The sequence below is a fragment of the Vigna angularis genome, chromosome 4, assembly GCF_016808095.1.
Source record: "Vigna angularis cultivar LongXiaoDou No.4 chromosome 4, ASM1680809v1, whole genome shotgun sequence".
Taxonomy (NCBI): domain Eukaryota; kingdom Viridiplantae; phylum Streptophyta; class Magnoliopsida; order Fabales; family Fabaceae; genus Vigna; species Vigna angularis.
This window is the reverse complement of record NC_068973.1, coordinates 41,712,314-41,735,630: the sequence shown is the minus strand read 5'-3', so window position 1 is coordinate 41,735,630 and position 23,317 is coordinate 41,712,314. Positions and strand designations below refer to the sequence as shown.

At 30.7% G+C, this 23,317-nt stretch overlaps 6 protein-coding genes across 6 annotated transcripts; all 6 read right to left on the bottom strand.

The window, feature by feature from the left end:
• Nucleotides 1-550: 550 nt before the first annotated feature.
• LOC108330890 (probable ribosome-binding factor A, chloroplastic) lies at nucleotides 551-2,525 on the bottom strand. The gene is made up of 4 exons (XM_017565481.2): nucleotides 2,139-2,525; nucleotides 1,881-2,054; nucleotides 1,198-1,406; nucleotides 551-993 (listed from the first exon to the last, which is right to left on the bottom strand). Exons 1-3 carry the CDS (start codon nucleotides 2,478-2,480, stop codon nucleotides 1,266-1,268), a joined length of 657 nt encoding a protein of 218 aa, XP_017420970.1. The 5' UTR covers nucleotides 2,481-2,525; the 3' UTR covers nucleotides 551-993; nucleotides 1,198-1,265.
• Nucleotides 2,526-6,604: 4,079 nt separating this feature from the next.
• Nucleotides 6,605-7,402, bottom strand: LOC108331184 (auxin-responsive protein SAUR50). The gene has a single exon (XM_017565827.2). It carries the CDS (start codon nucleotides 7,258-7,260, stop codon nucleotides 6,940-6,942), a length of 321 nt encoding a protein of 106 aa, XP_017421316.1. The 5' UTR covers nucleotides 7,261-7,402; the 3' UTR covers nucleotides 6,605-6,939.
• Nucleotides 7,403-14,127: 6,725 nt separating this feature from the next.
• LOC108330536 (pentatricopeptide repeat-containing protein At3g12770) lies at nucleotides 14,128-15,540 on the bottom strand. Its single transcript, XM_017565017.1, has one exon. The coding sequence runs from the start codon at nucleotides 15,538-15,540 to the stop codon at nucleotides 14,128-14,130; it is 1,413 nt and encodes a 470-aa protein (XP_017420506.1).
• A 1,334-nt stretch (nucleotides 15,541-16,874) lies between these two features.
• Nucleotides 16,875-17,475, bottom strand: LOC108332021 (auxin-responsive protein SAUR20). The gene has a single exon (XM_017567106.2). It carries the CDS (start codon nucleotides 17,431-17,433, stop codon nucleotides 17,137-17,139), a length of 297 nt encoding a protein of 98 aa, XP_017422595.1. The 5' UTR covers nucleotides 17,434-17,475; the 3' UTR covers nucleotides 16,875-17,136.
• A 2,030-nt stretch (nucleotides 17,476-19,505) lies between these two features.
• LOC108332020 (auxin-induced protein 10A5) lies at nucleotides 19,506-20,016 on the bottom strand. The gene has a single exon (XM_017567104.2). It carries the CDS (start codon nucleotides 19,971-19,973, stop codon nucleotides 19,671-19,673), a length of 303 nt encoding a protein of 100 aa, XP_017422593.1. The 5' UTR covers nucleotides 19,974-20,016; the 3' UTR covers nucleotides 19,506-19,670.
• Nucleotides 20,017-22,199: 2,183 nt separating this feature from the next.
• LOC108330534 (auxin-responsive protein SAUR21) lies at nucleotides 22,200-22,649 on the bottom strand. Its single transcript, XM_017565015.2, has one exon. It carries the CDS (start codon nucleotides 22,647-22,649, stop codon nucleotides 22,356-22,358), a length of 294 nt encoding a protein of 97 aa, XP_017420504.1. The 3' UTR covers nucleotides 22,200-22,355.
• Nucleotides 22,650-23,317: the final 668 nt, after the last annotated feature.

The window sequence follows — 23,317 nt, the reverse complement described above, 5'->3', positions numbered from 1 at the left end:
TTGATTCTACATGATTTAATTTCGCATCAAGGAAATGAGTAAGTTATATTCCCATGACAACAAGTCAAGTTATTCTTTAATTTCTCTTATAACTTCAATTCTTTATTTTTTGTTTTAATTGATTCAGAATTTAGAAAATATTTTCGAAAACGTGAACATTTTAATTAAATATATTTTAAAACAGGCTTAGAAATAAAATTTCTATCATATATATTTCGGGAAATATAAATTCATAATTTGAAAAAATAACCCCTAAATTACTCAAGACTTTCGGTTATTCATTGGCCGTTATATTTCACAAGTTTCGCTGATACGAAGGTTTGAATTTTATTTGGGAATACATTTTCAAACTCTGCCTTTTATGCATTTGATTGCATTATTAATATTTGGAAGGTTTAAGTAGAGCATTAAAGTTGACCTTCACTTTTATTTTAATTAATTTAAAATAATTAGTAAATATTTGATATCAATAATTTGGTTACGAAGTTAAAACAACTATGATGAATGCTGTGTCATGTGCTTATAAACCATAAAGCCCGTAAAGACACAGTTTCAACCTTAACATTCTTCATTTGGGAACAAGCAAGAGGACAACCTAGTCTAACTGGACCAAGAGGAGCACTGTACTGAGATCCAATAACCCACAAAATTTAACCAAGTCCATGTAAAAAGACAGAAACCAAAATCACATGTACATGGATGAAGTTGAGTGTAATTAGTTGAAGACACCAAAATTTGGATAGCAATAGCAAACATTATAAATTCCACTTGCAGGAATAAGTAAAGCAAGAAAGAGGAATTTACACAGCAAATCCTCTTGTATACTGACATCCTGGGTTAAGTGATATATAGGGAGAAAACCCAAAAACCAAAATTTGGTCTACATCACTTCGGTGTTGAAAATGCAAGGTCTTTGTATTCAGATGATGTTGCATTTGAGAACACTAGAACAGCATGTTTCCACCAAGCTTTTTTGTTAAGTGTTTCCGAGCACTGCACACAAGTAATCCATTTGATAACTGAATGAAGTTGAGCAATCTCACGGATATATATGTAAAGTATATGTGTGCATCTTTGACAAAAACCTAGCAGAAAGCTTGAGACTAACTATTTTTGTTCGACCCGAGTGCTTAAATCATCCCTTAGAGTATGATTATTTAAAGTGTAGCTGCTTGACATAGGTTCATTAAAACATACCTATCAAGATCGAAAGATCAGTCCACACCAAACAAGGCACAGTGACTGTACTGATGCATTGGGGGCATCTATTCCACATAAATGACACCTTCTTCAGGATCTTCCCCATCCCAATCATCATCATCCTCATTTGTTGATGAATCCAACCGCTCCTTGTTTTGACTCCCTGAACTCTTCTCATTCTTTATTTTATCTAATATTGCAATCACCTGAAAATTACAGCGTTGTGGATGCATCAGATTAGCAAAAACTCACAGCACATCCAATATAAGCGTGGCCACCTACAATTTGCTGAGAAAAAAGAATGACTTGCACATGAAAGCACGAACTATGAAAGGATGCCTCATTGGTGAAGATATTTAAATTCTTCCCGGAATTATGAGACCCACAATTCCACCACGAGAAACAAAAAATGTAGATTTAGGTCCCCCAAATAAAAAAAATCCAAAAATTGAAACATGATGTACCAGTTTATGCACACTTCAGATTGCTGTATAAACCATGCAAAGTAAAGCAGAATAAAAAGAATCAGATGCGGCTTCAAATGGCAAGCACAAGGTCTTGGTTTTGGATTATTCACCGACCAATAAACAACCTTAATGGAACTAAGAAAAAACGTGGACAAGGAAAACTAAAGGATCTTGCAACTGTACAGTAACAAACACACAAGTAAGCACGCATACCCTGCTTCCTTTCTCAAAAGAATCATCCTCAATAAAGCGTATCTCAGGAGTTAAGCGCAACTTCATACGCTTCCCCAATTCACTGCGAACATATTTAGCCTTTGACTTCAAGCCGGCAATGGCTACTTCTCTCCCTCTTTCATCCCCAAAAACAGAGACAAAAACCTTAACCACCTACATATGATGTTTGGCGAGTAAGGAAAGAATTTAATAGCGGTTAAGGAATTGAAGAGAGAGAGACAGAGAAAGGAAAGATACCTGGAGATCACCGGAGACTTGGACATCAGTGATGGTGGTGAGGGAAGATAGGTAACGGTCGGCTCCTAAGGAAGTTTCGGGAAGAACAGCATACTGCAACACTTTGTCGGTGAGGAGCATATCAGAGAGCTCTCTCCTTATTTGCTTGGCCACCATTTGGACTCTTCTAGGATTGGCCATGCACCTTATTCTGGAACCAACCACCGCCTTCTCTCTCACAATTCGCATTGGGGTCACCGTCACCGTCACCGTCACTGAACCTGCGCTTGCGCCGGGGAAGTGATGGCGCCAAGGATAAGGATTGGGACAGGGACATGATGCAACCACTGCTGGGTGAAACATTGCTATCACTACACTGCTCTTTGAAGATTAGATGCAGAGGGAGCAACCAAAGAAGACACAACATGTTTTTTAAGCTCTCAACCCGGCCCAACACAAAGCCCAATCTAAAAGGTATTTCTGGATTAAAAATATATGGATACAATAAGTGACTGGTGAAGGGGTAAAATAGGAAATCAAAATTTTATGGGTATGCAAAAAGGGAGGAGCAGGAAAGAGCAGCCCATTTTCTTTTCCTTACTGAGAGTTGCTCCCTCCACCATCACCAACCACTCCCTGCACCTCCCTATACCTTATTTGCCCTTCTATAAAATGGATGTCAACATCCGTTTCACCTTCAACGGATGTTGACATTCGTAACATTTATTTACATATTCTATATTTTAGTTTATTATTTTTATTTAAAAAAAAAAACTTCAACAGATGTGGACACATCCGTTAACGGATGTGCCACATCCGTTTAATAGATTTTTAAAATTTTTTTTATTTATTATTTAAATAATAATATATAAATTAAAATAATAATAATAATTTTATTAAATAAAATAAAATTAATTTATAAATAATTAAATAATAATTTTTAAAAAATTAAATAATATTTATATATTAATTTAAAATATAAAAAATTAAAAAACTAAAAACTAAAAAACATAAAAAGCAACGGATGTCGCCACATCCGTTTTCATATATTTATAAAAAAAAATTTTAACCTTAGACTACACATTAAACCGTTCAAAAACACAAAGACTTCTCACATGATAAAACTTTAACCTTAGACTACACATTAAAAGACAAAAACACTTGACTCCGCACTTAAAATAATATATAATAATTATATTTGACTTAGTAAGAAATATGAATCACAAAATATCATGTAAAGATAATCTTGTTAAAAACCTTACTGTATCGGTTTCAAAATCATATTCTAATTCTATATTATGATTTGATGTTATTTTTCATCAATATTAATTTTTAGTTAGTTTTATATAATTTTTTATATATTACAAACTCAAGATTCATGTGTCCAAAAGATATAAACATGTATGTATGTGTGCAGGGAGATAAAAATAACTTTATTGATTACTCCATATTATTGCATTCACAAAAACTATATATTACAAATAAGCACTCTAAATTAAATTTTAACTGGTGTAGTTTCTGTCTATCCTACTATTTTTATTTTTAAGGTTTTAATTCACACTTTTTTACAAGTAACTGTTTGTTGTTGTTCTTTCTTTTACATATTGAATGTCAATTTTTTCATGATGTTTAAACTAAACATCGCTTTGTATCAAATTAGTAATGCTGAGAAACTTTGAATGTAAAAAAAACAGTATTTTGAAATGTACAAACTATAAATTAATTTTACTAAATTAATTATATTCTTATATTATTATAAATTTAAATATATAGTTTAGAGAGTGAAAGTCTCACCCACCTCATCTTCTCAATTTAGAGATTCTGAACAGAATCTTATCTGTATTCAGAATGTACATTTCACACTTATTGTCTAAACCTACTAAACAAAATTCTCTTAATCATCTCAAACTATTGACCTTTAATTGTTATCTATATAATTCATTTTCTTATTCAAGTCCATAATATTTATTATGAAACATGATTATAACAGAATTTATATTATAAATATTTGTATATTGCAAAATTTAATCTTGTAAAAATAAATTATTTTGTGTAATATTACACAAATCAAGACAATTTTTGTATTTATAACTAAGTAAAAGTTAACTTGTGAACACTCTTACTATTTGATTTATTACCAAGTTGGTTGCATCAATTTTTTTAAATATAAAATTATGAGAATGAGATTAAAGAGGAGGACAAAACACAATGAAGACAAGAAAAAGTGTAAATTAGATTATGGAACTCATCTTACAGCGGAATTTAGGATATCTTTGTTCTCTATTTTTATTTTTAAGAAAATAAAAACAAAAGTGATAAAAAAAATATATTTTAAAACCAATATCTCTTTCTTAATCTTAAAATAAAAAATTATGACAACTGTACATTGTCTGTGCTGTTTCATTCTTTCTCTCTTATTCCTAACTCTCTAAAAATTAATTTTTAAAAATCATTTTAACTGATCAAATTTAAAAATTAGAAAATCAAAACACAGATAGCATACATCCTTAATTTAACAGTACATATTTTGAACTTAATTTTCACATAGTTTTAGAGATTAATGTATTTGGTTACTGTACAAGAAAAAGCATATAAACTAATATAAATATTATTTACACATTGCAAACTTCAAGCATCAACGTTCCACCAAAACAGGTTAAATGTGTTTTTAATATAGAAAGACTACGTTGGAATGGAAATAGAAATTAAAAAAGTGGTAGTATACACTGGTACTTTAATAAATATAATCATGTTTTCGGTACATGTAAAATGTTTAAAGTTTTCATTTTCATTGTTTTGATAATATTATGTGATATTCATTATTTCAAATAAAAGGTTAATGATTATATTTTTATGACACTATTCATATGACTAGGATAATGTTAGCATGCGATATTTTTAATTTTGTATAAAATCTATTGATTTATTTTAAAATTAATAATATGAATATAAATATTGATTTAAAATTTTGGAAGAATCAAGATACTTCTTTATAGAGACTAAAATAATGAGTTTAATTTTAAGGTTATAAAAAACATTTTTTATAAAAACCAAAATCATAACTTTTGCCCATTTCACTTTGACTAATTATATTCAGATCTTCTATAATTTTATATAGTTATATAATTTTAATTTTTACGTTAATGAATTACATTGATAATGTATTAAAGTAAAAGATACATTCAGATATATTTTTTTATCTGCTCTCCATCCAAAGCACAAGTAAAAGTAACATGATTTTATATTAGTTCTGTTGGGGGCGTGAACATATTCTTCCTTAATATGGAATCATAGTATGTGATGTGGGGCATTCTATCTCGTGGTCTTATTTTAAAGTCGAACCAGATATCCGTACACACTTAAGTACACCACCTTCTCTCACCACTGCTTCTCTTCTCCCCTTACTTTGCAATAAACAAGATAACAAAACACATATTTATTTTGTCTATAGTCTTTACTTCCGTCTTTATATTATTTTCACATTTATTCTAAACAGTTTTAAGAAAAATTAATTCTTAAAAAAATTTTAACTTTTTTTAATAAAAGTAGAGAAATATGATAGGAAAATTATAGAAATAAGAAATTTTAAAAAATACGAGAATAAGCAAGTTGTCCAATTTTTACACTATTTTAAATAAAAAATAGTATATCATTCACACAACTTTTTTTTTATCCAATCAATTTGGAATTTGTCAAGCATCTCAACAATTTCTAATACCAAACTATTATAACTTCAGGTGAAACAAATATGGTATCTAAATTGTTCTCATAGAACTCGAAAAGAAACATGAACAACTTAAGTGGAACATGTAAAGAACTCAAGTATGTGGAGAGTTTAAATGAGTATGTGATTAACTCAATAAAATTATTTTATGGAAATTGAAAGTTGTTTTGTCCTTAAACAACTTTATATTGAAATTAAAAGTTATCAGCTTCCAACAACTTCTACCGAACTCTTCACATATTTCATTGTTCATTGAGCTCTCCACATATTTCACAAAGCTTTCCATGTTCTTTTCGGACTTCATGAGAGTGCTGACGACTTATAATTTGAATAGAAAGTTGTCTAGAGATAAAACAATAAAATAACTCCACCAAGCTAATCACATACTTCATGTTAATGGACACAAAAAATAAAAATGAGGTGAGAGATGTAAGACTTCTTTATTTAAAATCGTGGTGCAGATCTCCCAACTTGATTGTTATCGTGATTTTTTAAAATTTGTACATTTGTATAAATTTCTTATAAATTTTTTCTATTTTTATAAAAAAAACAATTTTACACACTTAATTGTAAAACTTTTTTTTTTTTACTTTATGAGCAAGGAAATAAACCTTTTTTTAGTTACCTTTATGAATGATTTTTTTTTTTTTTATGTTGGATACAATATGAAGTACATATATTTATCTGTTTTTGTCCAGCTACAAAAATCTAAACAGCCAAGGATTTTTTTTTTCACAGGGAGAGAGAGAGAGAGAGGTATCCGTGACATCAAACTTCCTAGATTCCATTGAAAAAAACTAAATTCTCTCACAGGGCATACAGTATAGAACCTCTGCGAGGAAAATCTGATGAACAGCAAACCCTTTATACAATTTTCACCCGTAGAAATTCTTCATGGGGACAAAAGTTAGAGTCTCATGATGAACATCTAAAAGCCCAAATGGGGCTGGCTGTTAAAAAGCAGAAGAAAAAAAGAATGGGACAAAATGGTGAGAAAACAACGCATAGACGGTGAAGAGAGATGGATGGGTGTTAAAAAAGAGAAGCAAGAGAAGCTTCTTCTCGACCACCTTCGATCTTTCTTCTTGAAGCAATGGATCATCGTAGCGTGGATGTTAGAGAGCGGAAAACAACTTCTTGGCAGGGTATAGTGAGTCCCATATCGTGATCGAAGCCAAACTCTTCCTCAGCTTGTCGAAGGAGAGACTGAAACTGAGGATGAGTCAAAAAGGAGATGGGAACAATGTATCTACTTCTGTTTTCTCCGACGTAGACAGCGAAATGGCCTTTGGGGACATCGAGAGGAAGGGCATCATCGTCATGGTCGTAGTCGTTCTTCTTTCCCAAGCTGGAACATCTTTTGAGGATTTGCTTGAGGACTGTGGTTTGAGAAGTCTTGTATGATTTTCTGATGGCCATGTTTTGAGGGAGAGAGAGAATTGGAAGTTGATGATTACTGAAGAAGGTGAAGAGGTGTATTTATGAAGAGAAAGAGAGGGTAGTTATTCATGTGGAGGGTGGGGGCGAAGGGTAGGACACGGGTGTTTTGGGGTATGTGTATTTCTGTAAGGACATTGTGGGAACCAAATCACTGTCCTTCACTGTTCTATGTTGGTCCTCCCAATGCCAACGTTGACATGGACCCTATCTGTACCTCCATTACTTTATAACCCCCACACACATTTTCTTAAAATTACTTTTTTATCTCACTTTCATCTCCTACATCATTTCATCTGTTACACTTTTAAATACGTTTTTTTTAATTCATGCCACATAATTTATAATGGGCTATAAAGTTATATACTTTTTAAAATTTTAAATTTAAGAAAATAATAAATCACCTTAACAAGTGAAACTTAAACTTAACTTAATCCGATAAAGCTAAGATCTAAATATTATAAAACTAAGATATAAAATGAGATTTGTATTTATTTATATATTCTAAATTGATCTTATTTTTAATGAGAATAAATATTAATGGGTGATCCGATAACGAATGGAACAATATGTCTAACAAACAACAAATATCTTTAAAATAACTATACCTTATATCTAACAAACAATAAATATCGTTAAAATAATCAGACTTTACTCGACTTTATCTTATGTTAAAAAATAAACTTTAATTTAATTTAATCTCCTAAAAACTAACTTGTAAAATACCTATATTAATATTATATATTATAAATTTGTCTTATTTTTAATTTATGTGAAACTTTCAAAACACTAAAAAAAATAAAAAGTTAAGATAAATATCGAAAAACATTTTTCTTATTTTTTCTTTCTTAAAAATGTATATATTTAGGAGAACAGGAAGTAGTGTTACTTTTAAGAATACGTAATGTCCGTACTTGTTAACTTATATTTGATTATTATTGTATATAAAATAAGCTTGCTGGAGGAGTAACAGTGAAATATATCTTAAAGAAATAGAGAACGTCATTAGCTTATATAAAATATGATTGATGTTTAATAAATATACACACTATGCAAAAAGAAAATAATATATACGTATTTCTGTGGCTTATATCGCACACCTAACCCCACCGACCCATACCTCTTTGGGTATTTATATACGATCAGTGGCTATTCTTTAATCACAACAGGCATATAAATTTTATTTTATTTGTACGCATCTATCCCTACAAGCACGAAAAAATCAAGACATGCCACCATCATACGTTGAGTAATATTGTATTATATACATAAATTTTCCTAACAAATTATACCAAGAAAGAGGTGATGAAGACAAACACGCAATTAAAATATAATGTAGCAGAGACAAATGGAAAAAATAAATAAAGAAACTAGGTGATGTATAAATTATTTATTTTTTAAAAGATCATATATAATGTGACAAACTATTATGTATAATATAATAATTTTTTGGTTTAAGCGTATAAAAATGTGAACACAGTGGTTAGTATCACCTGATGACGGACCTACAAGTACTCTCCGGTACAACCTGGTGATGGTATTGATTTGGATTTTGTGATTGTTGGTTTTGTTTTGTGATACCTCGACCTCATGAATGACACGTGAAATCAACTTCAATCCGACATTACACTCAATGCCAACAAAACAAACTTTGCAGAAACCCATGTGTGTTCCTAAATTCTCCTACTTTCTACGTTTTCAACTCAGTACTATACTAAATACATCGTTAGTTATCCTCAAATCGAATACTAATCACCTTTTGCATTCCCATCTTATTGTATTCATGAGTGCAGCTGGCTTCCCACTTGTTTTTCCTGCAAAAAATTATTCATGTCCCACTTTCATGAACATGTCATATCGTGTAGAACTCAATATGTTCAGTGTCATACCAACAATTAATCTTCATGCACATACGCACATACGGATAAACCTCAGCTGTAAAATAGACTTAAAATCTACTTTTTAATATAGTATTATAGTCAAGTTAGAACATATCATAGCGATATTTGTTATTTGTTGAATATATTGTTCTATATATCTGCTATCGAGTCACTGTCAAATCATCTATTAATATCTAGTTTTATGTTCGAAATGTATATTCTTCAAAGTAAGAGAGTGTATTAAAAGTAACAAATTGACCAGAGATAAAATTAACTTAAAATATATAAATGGATTGCAAACTTTACTTTACAGGTCTCTGTGAAATTAAATTAAGTTTAAAGTTCATTTCTTAACACAGGGAACATCTAGAACTCAATATGTTGAGTCTCATATCAACCGTTAATCTTCGTGAACATACGGATAAACCTTAGCCGTAATAGACCGTGACAGCTGAAGATCAACACACACGATGTTGTTTTATTAATTTTTCTGTCAAAATTTAACTTCAGTTATTGAGCAGAAACGAAAAGTAAACCTGATAAAGCTATAACTAATTGAGTTTTGATCTTCGGAGAAAAGGCCTCGCCACCTTTCAGTTGCACGAATAATTGGATAAGAATTTGACTATATATTTGGATGGTAATTGCACATGTCTATATTGTGATTATTTAAATGTTTGATGAAGAGAAAACAAGCTAAGCTGTCATGTAAGTTTCGAATATGAACATGGATTTTGAGAGGTCATGCTCAACGTGGTTGGTTCTTTTCTTCGGAAGACATTCATATTAATTGCTCGAGTGGAGAACAAAAAGGGATAAGATCAAAGTATATATAACAAAAGTGGTAATTAAAGCTATTTCTTGCTTGTCAATTTTTCAACCTACATATCACTACTTCAATGTTTGCTACTACAATTATAAGTGTCTCAATACTGCAAGCTTCCCCATGTGGTCCTGCCTAAACATCCAACACTATATACAAAAATTGTTACCAGACACAAATCTATATCAGATGCATACCATATTATAGTGTTCTAACCCTGCCTTCGTTCTTCCTACTTTTTACCACGTTTCCTACGTTGAAAAAGTGATATTCGAAAGCTGAGGGACTCCTATACGGCAGTGTCCTGAATTTTCTGTCATCTGTCCTCCAGCCTTGTTTTTCACAGTGCCAAACAATCATAATATTGTTAAGATGACAAAAACACTTTACTGGACAAATTCCAACACCTTTACATTTTGCTTCTTCAGAAAATCAAAACTACTACAGAATATATCCAACTTAAAATATCTGTATTGCATAAATTATTTGTTCACATTTTCACACTGATAAAAGAAGATTATGTTGGGAATCCAAACGAGTCCAATTCAAGTCTTATGGTATAAAAATAAAAAAGTAAAACATTATATAAAAATAAAAAATTTATTAATGAATTGTCTTAAAATTTTGAGTAGAAAATAATATTAATCTTTCATGTGATTGAACTCGTATCTCATTGATATTATATTTTTTCGGTAAACTTCATCCTCGATAATCTAACAGAGCTGAGATTTTAAGAAATGCATGCGAGTTCATTCAATGAGAAAAAAAGTTTTTTTTTCTTGTTTTAATGAAAAACTATAGTTTAGTGGATGAGATTACTTAGAGAAAAAGGGGAAACATTGAAAAGGTCATAAATTTTAACCAAAATGTGGTAAGGAGATAAATTTAGCATAAGGGATATTGTTTTTAAGTTGATAGGAACTTTACCTTTCATCTGGCACGTGAAAGCCATGTTACTCTTGCCCCTAAAGTTCTATTGTCAAAACAATATACTGAGGTAATTGTATCCGATTTTTTATATATGAAGATCACATGTTAAAAATAAAAAGTTAGAAATTTAAACTTTTTTAAGTTATGAAGATTAATCCATTACGATACTATTTGGAAAGGTTATGACTATAAAGTCGTAAAGTTATAAGTAAAATGTTAATTTCTCTTCTAGAATATCAATTATTTCTTACGGATTTTTCTGCTAAATTTATCTTTCAAGAAATAATTTTACCAAATAATTATGTGCAAGCCCAGGGAAGCTTCTGCAAAATTGTACCATGTACATTTTCTCGCTTGATGTACCAAAAATAACTAATTGTGCCTTTGGTTTCTTGCCACTTATTGCTTAATTATTATTGGTTGACCAAATTTTTTAAGATTTATTTAAGTTTAAAATCCTTCATAAATTTGAGTGAACTTTTATTAGTAATTCGATTTTACTGATAAATTACCGATGACTCATAATTTATTGATAAAATAATTATAAATAAATTTTAGTGATGAATTTTTTGATCCGTTAATAGTTATAGATTCATTAATACATATTTATTATCAATTACGAAAATCTTGTAGTGTGAGTTTCTAAAATTAAACTTTTTTTTATTTGAGTGATCTGATTATTATATTGTCTTTGAAGATACGTGAAGTTTCTAAAATTAAACGATGTTATAGTAATTCGATTTTATCGATAGGTTACTAACTATTAAAAATTTGTTGATAAAGTGATTATTAATAAATTTTATTGATAAATTTTATCATCCGTCAATAATTATAGATTCATTGATACATATTTGTTATTAATTACGAAAATCTTGTAGTATGAGTTTCTAAAATTAAACTTTTTTATTATTTGAGTGATCTGATTATTATATTGTCCTTTGAAGATATGTGAAGTTTTGTAATGAATATAAACGATATTATAGTAATGTAAAATGACAAATATCTTTTATTAGTTTAATTGCCATAATAGATAATGTTACATACATCAATGGTGGTGAGGTCTAATTCTTTAATTTCAGTAGGTGATGACATGAAAGTCATTGAAAAACATGACAATAATGTTATGTACTGATAATGACAATTGTTTCTTTATTGTAAGTGATAAAATAAAACTTATTGAAAAACATAACAATTTTGATATTTAATATATTTTTATTTAAAATAATAAAACTACCTGTTATTTGCATTAATTACAATATTTTTTTTATAATACAAAATTTTAAATCTTTTAACACGAAAAAAAAATAATTAAGGAAAATAATTGGGTAAAATAATAATAAAATCATCCAATGAAAAAGAAAATTAAAAATAACAACTCAATTAAAAGATATAAATTTTTTAATACTCATTAATCAAAATATAATAAAAACTTAATTAAAAATATTATGAGAGAGTTAAAATTAATGAAGCCTAAGTTTTTAAGACGAAGAAAACCATTTTTTTTCTTCTTTCTTCCAATTATTGGGACAATTAATCTCATTCTTCTCTTAGTTAGTTATTTAATTTTGTTTTTATTTTGCAGCTCCAGAACTCCTATGTTTACAACCTACAAAAACGATACTTTATAATATTATAACACTGAGAAGAGGGTTCTTATAACAAATTTTTAGTCAGACATAAATTTATTTTTGATGTTTAAAATTTGAGATAAGTATATTTGTAATCTGTCCAATGACTTATTTTTATTCTTATGTGCATGTTGTAAATATTGATAAAAATATTGGTTTTTAATCTTTTAATGCATACTAAAAAGGAAATAATGATCTATAAAATAATAACATGAAGGGAAAAATACTCTTTATTTTGATAACATAATTCTTTATATTATAATAATGAATAGAAATTAAATTAATAAAATAATAATATAAAAATATTGGAACAGAATTTATGCTCAAATAATACTATTTTTGAACTTCATAATATATTTGGTAGACATTGGATTGAAAAAGACAGTAGGAGTGTTTGGATAATAAAAGGAAGATGTGTTGAAAGAATAAAATGATTTGTATAAGTAGGTTTGTGTTGTGTGTGATGCAGAATATGAATTATTTTATAAAGTACAGATTGATATGATATGGGAGAGATGGAAAGTGGTTCATTTGGTAAGCAACTTAGGAACCACATAAACTAACAAGGCTATGTATGTACATCCATGGGGTCCACCTTAAAAGGCACATATTATATATATATATATATATATATATATATATATATACATATTAGCATAAAAATAATTTAAAGATCTCAAAATAAGTTTAAATTTGTCAATCAATTTGGCTTATCAAGAGTTGGAAGGGGATTGGATAGAAAAAAATTAACTTTTCTAAATGTGGACCAAATTAAGTTTGACTAATTTAATTTGAGAGTTAAATGGATTAGAGTTAAAGGTGAGTTTGTCACCATTAACAACAATTTCATTTTATTTTTTTATAAGTTTTTTCGTTATAACTATTTATTATTATTAATTATGAAGGTTATCAAATTTGTTTTAAATATAATGTTGTTTGATAATATATAAATAGTTTAGATATTTAATTTATTTTTTGTCACATTATATAGATTGATACTTTAATTTTAAACTATTATATCTATAATAATATTAGATAAAATAAGTAAGTGTTTTAATTATAATATTATAAAAAATAAGCCAAGTTAATTCACTTATGATTGTACTGTAATAAGATATAAAATAATTTAAAATAACAAAACATTCTTAACTAAATCAACTCCAGAAGAGGTTAAGAATTTTTGTTTGAGGATGAAAATAAATTAGATTAAACCAGTTTAAATTATTTAAAAGTAATCAATACATTTTATTTAAAAATAGATTTTAAACTCTTAATTTATACGATGAAGTATTAGTTTTTTTTTTTTTAAGTTTTGTTTAGAAATGGTGAAACCCTTCCTGGGCTCAAGGCCCAATCGTTTTTTCCTTCCCTTTTTTCCCTGTTTCCGTTTGTTTTTTTGTTTTCAGAAACAAAAACATACTTGTATGCTTTCTTTATTTTTAGTTGTCAATTTAATAATTTTTCAGAGCAAAACTAAATTTGCATATAAAATAATCAATGAGAGAATATCACGAATGATCAAGATCCGAATCCTGTGTTTTGTTCTCTGCTTGTTACATGGTGTAACATATAGAGAGAATCCATTGAACTAGTGAGTGACCTGAACCCAACTGCATCCAACATCTTTTGTTAAACCTCTTGTTTTGATCAATTCCCTCAAGTTTCCAATTTCCTCCCACATGCCAAACTTGGCATACAGATTTGACAGCATAATGCATATCCCAACATTTTGAGGATCTAACTCTAGAGCCCTCTTTGCTGCCAATTTTCCCAGCTCTAACTCCCCTCGATCCACACAAGCACTCAGTAGAGCTCCCCACATTGAAACAGTACAATTCTCCATTCCCTTATAGACTGTCTCATTCAACAATTCCCACGCCCTCTGCAATTCACCAGCCCTACAAAGTAAATCAACCAGGCAGCTGTAATGTTCTGGACCAGGATCTAACTTGAACTCATTAGTCATTGATTCAAAATACTTTACACCAGCATGAACTTGGCCAGTGCGACCACAAGCAGATATCACTGTCAAGAATGATATTCCATCCGCCCGGATTCCTTCCATCCACATCCAATCAAATAAATCAATCACTTCCTTGTAATGTCCATTCCTACCGTACACACCCAGCATTGAAGTATATAACACAATGTCCCTGCTTCTTCCTTCTTTCCTAATCTCCATCCCATCCAAGTCCAACACTTGCCGAGCCTTCTTTACTAATCCACACTTTCCATACATCTCGATCAACGCGCTCTGAAGAAACACATCACTCTCTACATCAGGTATCGTACGGAGCAAGTAACCATGCACTTGCCTACCCATTTCAACAGCAGACAATCCGGTGCATGCACGCAAAGCTGCTGATAGAGTAAAGTTATCATGCTTCAATTTCAACTCGTGCATCTTCCTAACAAGTTCAAGGTCCCGAGCCCAAAGCCCAGCTTCGCCATAACCTGACAAAAGTGCATTGGCACACACAGTGTTCTTCTCGGGAATTTCATCGAACATAAGGGCTGCATCTTCTACATTCGACAATTTGGAGTAGAGATCGATGAGAGCACTGCCCACAAACACGCTAGCAGACCAACCTGATTTTACCATCTGGGTATGTATCTGCTTCCCAAAATTAAGGTCTTTGACTTTAGATGAGGCGGTCAACGTGCTACACAAAGCGTAGGTATCTAAGGGGACTCCGTTGCTGTGCATGAAGGAGAAGGAGGCGAGAGCGAGAAAGGGGAAACCTTTGCGACAGAAATTAGATATTATGACGTTGAAGTGTAATGGGTTGGTGGAATTCATGCATTTGAAGAAGTTTTTGACCAAGTGAAGGTTGTTGTAAGGGAGGCATGCTGCGTATGTGGAAATGAGTTGGGTGTGGAGATGATGGGATAGGAAGATCATGCCTGTTCTTAGTAGCTGAGCGTGGAGTTTCTTAATGGCTGCGACATCGCCACTTACACGAGATTGGTGCAAAAACTCAAATATGTTGGACTTAGACATGTAATAAGAAAATGAAAATGGAATCAAGAAGAGTCGTTGTTGATACTAGCAACATACACAGGAATCAGGGTGCATAGATGCTATTGCTCAATCATCCTTTTCCTGAAATTGAAAATCATAGTACTTCGTATCTTTGAGAGCAAGAGAGAATTCATGAAAAGGAAATCACGAGAGAAAATAGGACAAAAAATTAAGCAAGATGTAGAAACCATATCATGCACACTTTATTGCAAAATTCAGGACTAAGTAGTCAACTATTGGATAATAGCACAACACATATATTATAAAATTCTATAAATCCTGAAGTGGGATGCCGATATTTTTCACACATATGACTAGGGTGCAATAAGCATCATTCCTCCTTCCTCCAGCGAGACCTCATCTTTTGCAAAATAAAAATATAACTAAAATTTTAATTTATTAAATTGTTAAGTATATATATATTTTTTATCTTTTTATAATATTAACATATAAGTTATTTTTACGAGTAAGGTCGAGCAATTATATGAAAAACATTTTTCCGTTTTTACTCCTTAATTTTACGGGTTCTTATATTTGTTTTAAATCTATGTTTGTTCTACGTTGAAGTCTTCCTTCCTAATCGATAAATAGATCAGAGTAAAATTTTAAATTCACAATAAATAAAATCACCTATCTATTATCATCTCTATTTATAATTTTTGAGATAAAAATAAGATTAATAAAACCTTATAATCACGATCTAATCTCGATCCATTATACATTAGGGTAACGGCCACCCAGCCATATTGTACATTTACTATATAAAATGATATTACAACTAATTTCACAATTGACTTTCGATTTCTTCTATCTCCAATCGATTATAATTTTATTACTAATACTTGAAGAAGGAAATGAAAGCTATATTCAAGATATTAAATTATATATATATATATATATATATTTATATATATATATTATTAACTATGTAGAACATTAAACTAATAAAAACTTTGGAAGAAAATATATAATAGTACTACTCCAGGCATTTCTGAGGACAACAACAACCCATTTGATTGTGTTCCTGGGGTTGACACAGGAAGTTAAAATATTAAACATGTAGTTCGATTCGAAGATGAATTAAAATCTTATTATTTGATCGGGGAACAGAAAAGGGCTGCTATACTAAAAAGTTTAATTACTTAGGTATAGTCATTCATAAACAAATTTGAAACAGGATGTATTTGATGGATAGAATTTTAGCATTCCTTGTTAATCACTTAAGGCTACCAGAGTAACTTTCAGTTCAAATTTTACCAAGATAATTATGAGTAGTGGCTTCAAATTCACGGAAAGAACGAAAAGAAAGAGGAGAAAGCAAAAATGGATTAATATAGTAATGTTTTTCATCCGTTTATGATGTTATTTGCGTATGATACAGTTGAAAGGTAACCTGAAAACCCAATTACACAGTAAACCTTTCTGCAAGGGGAACTTTTTCTTAACCCCACGTGAAAGGAAAAAAACTATGCAACAAAAACCATCTTCAGATTTAATTTATCTGCATCATGTCATAGTTGAAAGGAAAAAAACTATGTAACAAAAACTATCTTCAGATTTACTAGCTGCATCATGTCATAGCCTATGTAAGCCAGAGGTGATGTTAACAAAGATATCTTGTGTGCATGGAATAGTAAGGCCACCCATTGGATGATTGAAGCCAAATTCTTCCTCTGCTATACTCAAAAGTTTTTGAAACGAGGGTTGATTCAACACTGACACTGGTATCACAAATCTCTTCTTTTCACCCTCTCCTACATACACAGCTAAGTACCCTTTAGGCACATCGAGTGCCTGATTTGCAAACAGATTAGATCTGCGAAGGATGTGTTTGGCACTGAAGGCAGCTGGAAAACGAATAGCCATCATCATGGTAGTGTTGTTTAGAGCTTGCAAGAGAATTGAGTTGGTGGAAAATGCTTAGTACATTGTGTGCATTTATAGATGAAAGCATAAGCAGGAATGAGTGGGTTTTTATTTGTGTGGGACATATGCATCCAAAAGATCACGCGGCCTGTACTCAATATAATTGGCACGAAACGCGTTGATGACCCTCTCTTCTTATTTATTGCACAAACTCACAATTTCCCAGAAAACACCTACACTTGCCTCACCAAATTGATTTAACATACATAGAATAGTTTATGATCTCTTTTGAGAAGGACTTCAGAAAGATTATACAATTCACTATTTCAGTTTTTTGTTTTGGTCGGAGAGTAATAATTCATCACTGTTTATCTTCTTTATCTTATAAGTTATACTGATAATGAATTTTCATTGGTTGATAGCGTATTGTTTTGACATCAATATCTATGTATTAAACTCTTCGTTACTACAATAACCTCGCTATTTTCTAGCAGTTTATTTCTCGTAGGTCTCTTTCTTTCTGTTTTACTAAGACTCCAACGTTCAAAAGTAATTTTTCTTCGAACACGGGTGCGTCTACTGTTTGTTGACAAGATGGTGCAAGTGCAATTCCTACCACTCTTTTGTACGTTTGAAATGTAACTGGCTGGATTGGATCCACGTTTCACCTCAAGTAGACAAAAATCATCTGATAATTAGCTGTGCAATAGCATATACTGATTTGTACAAAGTCATAAACTCATAATGCAAGTTCAAGATTAGAAGGTGAACACCATTGATCTAATCATAATAAATGCGACTCTACTTTTTCTTGACAAGATAACTGGGCCTGTGACCATATTTGATTAGATTTTCATTTGGGTATAGTATCAACCACCACTCTGTACGATGGAAATTTAATTGCCTAAATCGACGTTTCTGTCATCTGAATATTCGACTGTACTGCTCCAATCGGAATGCAAGTCCACGGATTGGAATTCCATGATCAATTATTTCATAGTCAACTTTCAAACGCTAATTAAATTCAAATCAAATTCACACTGCTTTTAGACTTTTTTTGGAGGCAATTGACTGCATATGGCTTCAGTTGAAAGAGAATCATTAGCTTCCTATAACTTATATCACTTTTATTCTTTCTTTTATTCTGACTAAACCCTAATACACTACTTGTCAATATGCCAAACCACATACAGAGAAACTTGACAATACCTTAAATCCATTGACGTTTTGTCTATTTAGGTCAAATATATCTACAACTTACAATATGCTCTTAATGGAATCTGAAAAAAAAAGGATTATTAGAAGGATCACTAACATTAAAAATTCGGAAGAAACCCATCAAGAATTCCGAGTGTTCATTAATTGGTATTACAGAAAATGTTACAAGATATTAATTTGTTGAAAATAATAACTTATTTGGGTTGCTGGAGATGTTTGTTGATTAGTTGTTAATTAGCCCTCTAAGAAGTACTATAAACACATACAGCTCAAATTCCCTCTCAAATCTATTATAATATATCAGTATAATGCGAATCTTTTATTCTCTGAACTGCAAGACGTATTGCATATATATCAACTTGTGTGATTCGTATCTCTTTTGGAAGTTATGATAGAAAACATTTCGGGTCTTCCACCATTAATGTTTGTGCTGTTAACTGTGCTCCGTTAATAGAAGAGGAAGCTTCCCGGATCCTACTTGGTTGATTTGTGTGGTGTGGACATCAGCTGTATTATGATAGTACTGTCTAGTGATTTTTCAAGGAAGGCTTCCTGCCTATTATATTATTATTATTATTTCACCAATAATTAAATTAAAGGGTATTTTTCATATTTTAATACAATTGACTAGTTTAGTTGTCCACTCATTTATTGAATGATATTCCTGTACGATTCCAAAACTAGAAAAACCATAAGCCTCAGTGCTTTTGTAGGAAATTTTGAGAACTTAACAACGATTTTGATTGAACAAGTTTATAAGCTATACTTTAGCATCCTTAAGGATATCGAAGGCACTTTCAGTTCTAGATTAGTACGTAGGTAGTTAAGCTTAACTGTAAAAAAGAACTGTAAACAACATGGAATATAGTGATGTTTGTAATCCATTGTTTTTGTACTGATGTTCTTTGCCAATGATACAATTTGAAAAACCTTTCAGCATGGGTAAACTTTTCTGACACCACATGTTGAAAGGCAAAAAAGGCAAAAACAAAAAAATGAAACAAAAAACTGTGGTAAAACGTAGATCATAGCCTATGTAAGCTAGAGGTGATGTTAAGGAAAAATTCTGGTGTGCAGGGAATGATGAGACCACCCATTGGATGACTGAAGCCAAATTCTTCCTCTGCTATACTTAGAAGCTCTTGAAATGAAGGGTGGTTCAAATATGACACAGGTATCACGAATCTCTTCTTTTCAGCATCTCCTACGTACACAGCAAAGTGGCCTTTGGGCACATCGAGTGATGTTGCAGCTGCATGATTTGCAAAAAGACTAGACCGGCGAAGAATGTGTCTAGCACTCAAAACACTGGGCAAACGAATAGCCATGTGTGGTATTGGTTAGGAGTTGGAAGAGGTTATTGTGTTTGAGAATTGAGTTGTGTGGAGGAAGCGTGGGATATTGTGTCTGTATTTATAGATAAAAGCGTTTGGGTGATATATTAATCGATGTGGGACATATGCATTGAAAAGAACGCGCAGTGTGTACTCAAACTTATTGGCCAAAACGTGTTGATGAACTTCACTGCTTATCTGACCGAGTGAACACATGTACATGACTCCTACAAATTAATTATTTCAACAAACATCACATAAATGGAAGTTTCTACCTCTTTGTACGGTGGAGATCCACTTGGTTAGATTAGATCTACATTCAAATTTACTCTTATATATGTATTTGGACTATCTAATCTTAATTCAAGGGCAAGGTAATCCTATTATAATTATAAGTGAGAGTTTAAATTCCAGGTTAAATAGAAATGAAAATTTATTAGTGAATTATCTTACGATTTTAGATAAAAATGATGTCAAATTCTTTATATATAATTAGATTCAAATGATTGTGTGAATATTATGAACAGCTCTTTTGTACGATGGAATTGTAATTGGTTAGATTCACATTATTTGACCTCAGAAATCATCTGTGCAAGTATTTGCCGTGCAAAACATGTACTGACTATATGCATATACTCATCTCATAGGAATGCAATTCTACACTGATTGAAATTCCGTGATCAATTATTTCCTAGTCGCATCAAAACTCAACTACGTTCAAATTGAATTTATACTGCTTTTGCTATTCGATTTCTTCAACACAATCGTTCACTGATTTTGGAATGGCAGTGCTGGTATATTAGTTAGATAATTAAAAAATAGTTTTTTATTTTATTTTATTTTTTTTTAATGGAGATGAATGACATGTGTCGTTGTTGAGTGTGACCGAGTTATCTAACTTGACACCAACTTTTCATGCTATCATCTTCTAAATAGTATTAAAACCAATTTAATGAAAGTAATTAATGACTATTTTTTTTGCCATGTTGAATAATTATGATAAATATTAGATCGAAAGTGATAAATAAACTTTAAGGAAACGATGTAGCTTTAACCCTTATGCCCCATCTAATTTTTTTGCCGGTTGGCGAAGGATTGAAATAGTCTATTCAAACCTTCAGCCATGTGTCGTATAATTGTTATTTTGAGATAAGAAAAAAAAAAGGAAAACAGTCTATTTCACAAATTAATTATGAGAGAGTTTCGTATATGCTTAATTAGTGCAATTTGTTTCCGTAACAAAAATGTTTTCTCTTAAATCAAAAGGTAATTTTCACATTTTAATTCGATGGACTAGTTTAGTTTGCCACTCAATCAATGAGTTGCCCTTTTATAATTCATAAGCATGAAAAATATATAACATGCCTAATGTATTTTATGAAGATGATTTGAGTTAGCTAGTTTGTTACTCTACTGCATTTTTCTTCCTCTGCCAATTACAACAATTTCACAAGCTATATTCACGTGAAGAGTAATTTTATCCTCATTATCGATTTTTCTAAAAATATGTTTAAATAATATTTACTTTTTATAATTTTTTTGGTTTGATAATTAATAGATATAAGTTTTTTTCTTTAAGTTACTGTAAGATCTATTTTGATTTAATTTGTTGAAATATATATTCATATCACCTAGTCAATGTAAATAGTTGAAGAATGGAATTAAAGAATTTATAATGTTTTATGGAATCTTTGAAACCTAAATATTATAATTAATCTACAGTATTTGTTTTCTTTGTAGTTATAGATTAAGAAAAAAAAAATACATGGTCCACTCATAAATGAGTTGAAAATTAAGAAGAGGAAAACAATGTAATACTCAGTCATGATTACATAAACACAAGGAAGAACATCAATCAGTCATTGTTGCTTGAGCTTGGTCAAATTAAACTAACTTCATATTATTAGACTTGATATTTTGTGAATACTTGTGACATTTAATATGCTGACAGAGTGGTATCTGTTGGAGAATTTTGAGTATGCTTCATTTCACTTTTGTAAATGAAGTATATGTGTTGAAGTGCCTGAATACTCTCATTTTATATATTCATTATCTCATATTTTTTTAAATTTGAATTTCTTCTTTTAAGAAATAAATTATAGGAACTAAAAAAAAATTATATATTACAAGGAAATACATAACAGGAAAGAATTTAGATAAGTTCATACATGAAGACTAAAATGGTTGAAATAGTAATTGAGAAACAACAACCAAACGGGAACATAGTAATACTTTAAATGCATCATTATTTGCCGACAGTTCTCAAAATCCAACAGCATCATAGTAACTTTTCTGCATGAGTATGAAGCCCATGTGAAAATAAAAAACCATAAAAGAAGAACTGTCTTAAAGTTTACTGTAACTGCATGTCATGGCCTACGAAAAGAAGATGATGTTAAGGAAAATGTCTTCTGTGCATGGAATCGTAAGCCCACCCATTGGATGACTGAAGCCAAATTCTTCCTCTGCTATGCTTAACAGTCGCTGAAATGAGGGTTGATTCAACACTGATACTGGTATCACAAATCTCTTCTTTTTACCCTCTCCAACGTACACAGCAAAGTGCCCTTTAGGCACACCCACTGATGTTGCAGCTGCATGATTTGCAAGCGGATTTGATCGACGAAGAATGTATTTTGCACTCAAAACACAAGGCAAACGAATAGCCATTACAGTATAGTATAGTGTTTGGTAGAAGTTGAAATTGTTTTTCAGAATTGGGTTGGGTGAAAAATGTTTAAGATATTCTTGTGGATTTATAGACGAAGGTGCGAGGAAGAATCAGCTCTGAAAGTAGAGAATGATGTGGGACACATGTATTCAAAAGATCATGCAGTGTGTTCTCAAACCTGGAGGCAAAAAGCTGCCAATGACCTTCACTGCTTATTTATCGAAGGCGCTGATGCTGTTTATGCTTTATTTGAATGGACCGATGAAAAACAGGGTCTTTAAAAGAAAAGAAAAAATATATTTTAAATTATTTATATTATATAAAAGAAAATTAATATATAGGAAAAAATTTGTAGTATATATATAATAGATTAATAGAAAAATGAATTATAAATTATTTCGTAGAAATCAAATTGCGAATCTAAGTTTGAGCTCGAATTGGTGTGAATCTCTCCTTTATTTATGTGTTGTGCTTGTTTCTTATTCAAGTGAGTTCTTTATTATTTTCCATGTGATACCATTATAGAGTTTTTTCTTTTATGAGAGAAATACAATACAAGTGACGTATGAATCCAAGTAGAATATAAAAGGATTCACATGAATTGATTAATCATCTCATATACTCCTTCATATTTGTTTTGATCATAGATAATATTATTAGGGTTAAT

Bases quoted from the DNA above. Each gene is read 5' to 3' on its own strand.
- LOC108330536 (XM_017565017.1), bottom strand. From the start codon at position 15,540: ATGTCTAAGTCCAACATATTTGAGTTTTTGCACCAATCTCGTGTAAGT.
- LOC108330890 (XM_017565481.2), bottom strand. From the start codon at position 2,480: ATGTTTCACCCAGCAGTGGTTGCATCATGTCCCTGTCCCAATCCTTAT. The intron at 2,055-2,138 runs GTATCTTTCCTT...CATCATATGTAG, and splicing joins AAGTCTCCGGTGATCTCCAG to GTGGTTAAGGTTTTTGTCTC. The intron at 1,407-1,880 runs GTATGCGTGCTT...TGTAATTTTCAG, and splicing joins CTTTTGAGAAAGGAAGCAGG to GTGATTGCAATATTAGATAA.
- LOC108332021 (XM_017567106.2), bottom strand. From the start codon at position 17,433: ATGATGATGGCTATTCGTTTTCCAGCTGCCTTCAGTGCCAAACACATC.
- LOC108331184 (XM_017565827.2), bottom strand. From the start codon at position 7,260: ATGGCCATCAGAAAATCATACAAGACTTCTCAAACCACAGTCCTCAAG.
- LOC108330534 (XM_017565015.2), bottom strand. From the start codon at position 22,649: ATGGCTATTCGTTTGCCTTGTGTTTTGAGTGCAAAATACATTCTTCGT.
- LOC108332020 (XM_017567104.2), bottom strand. From the start codon at position 19,973: ATGGCTATTCGTTTGCCCAGTGTTTTGAGTGCTAGACACATTCTTCGC.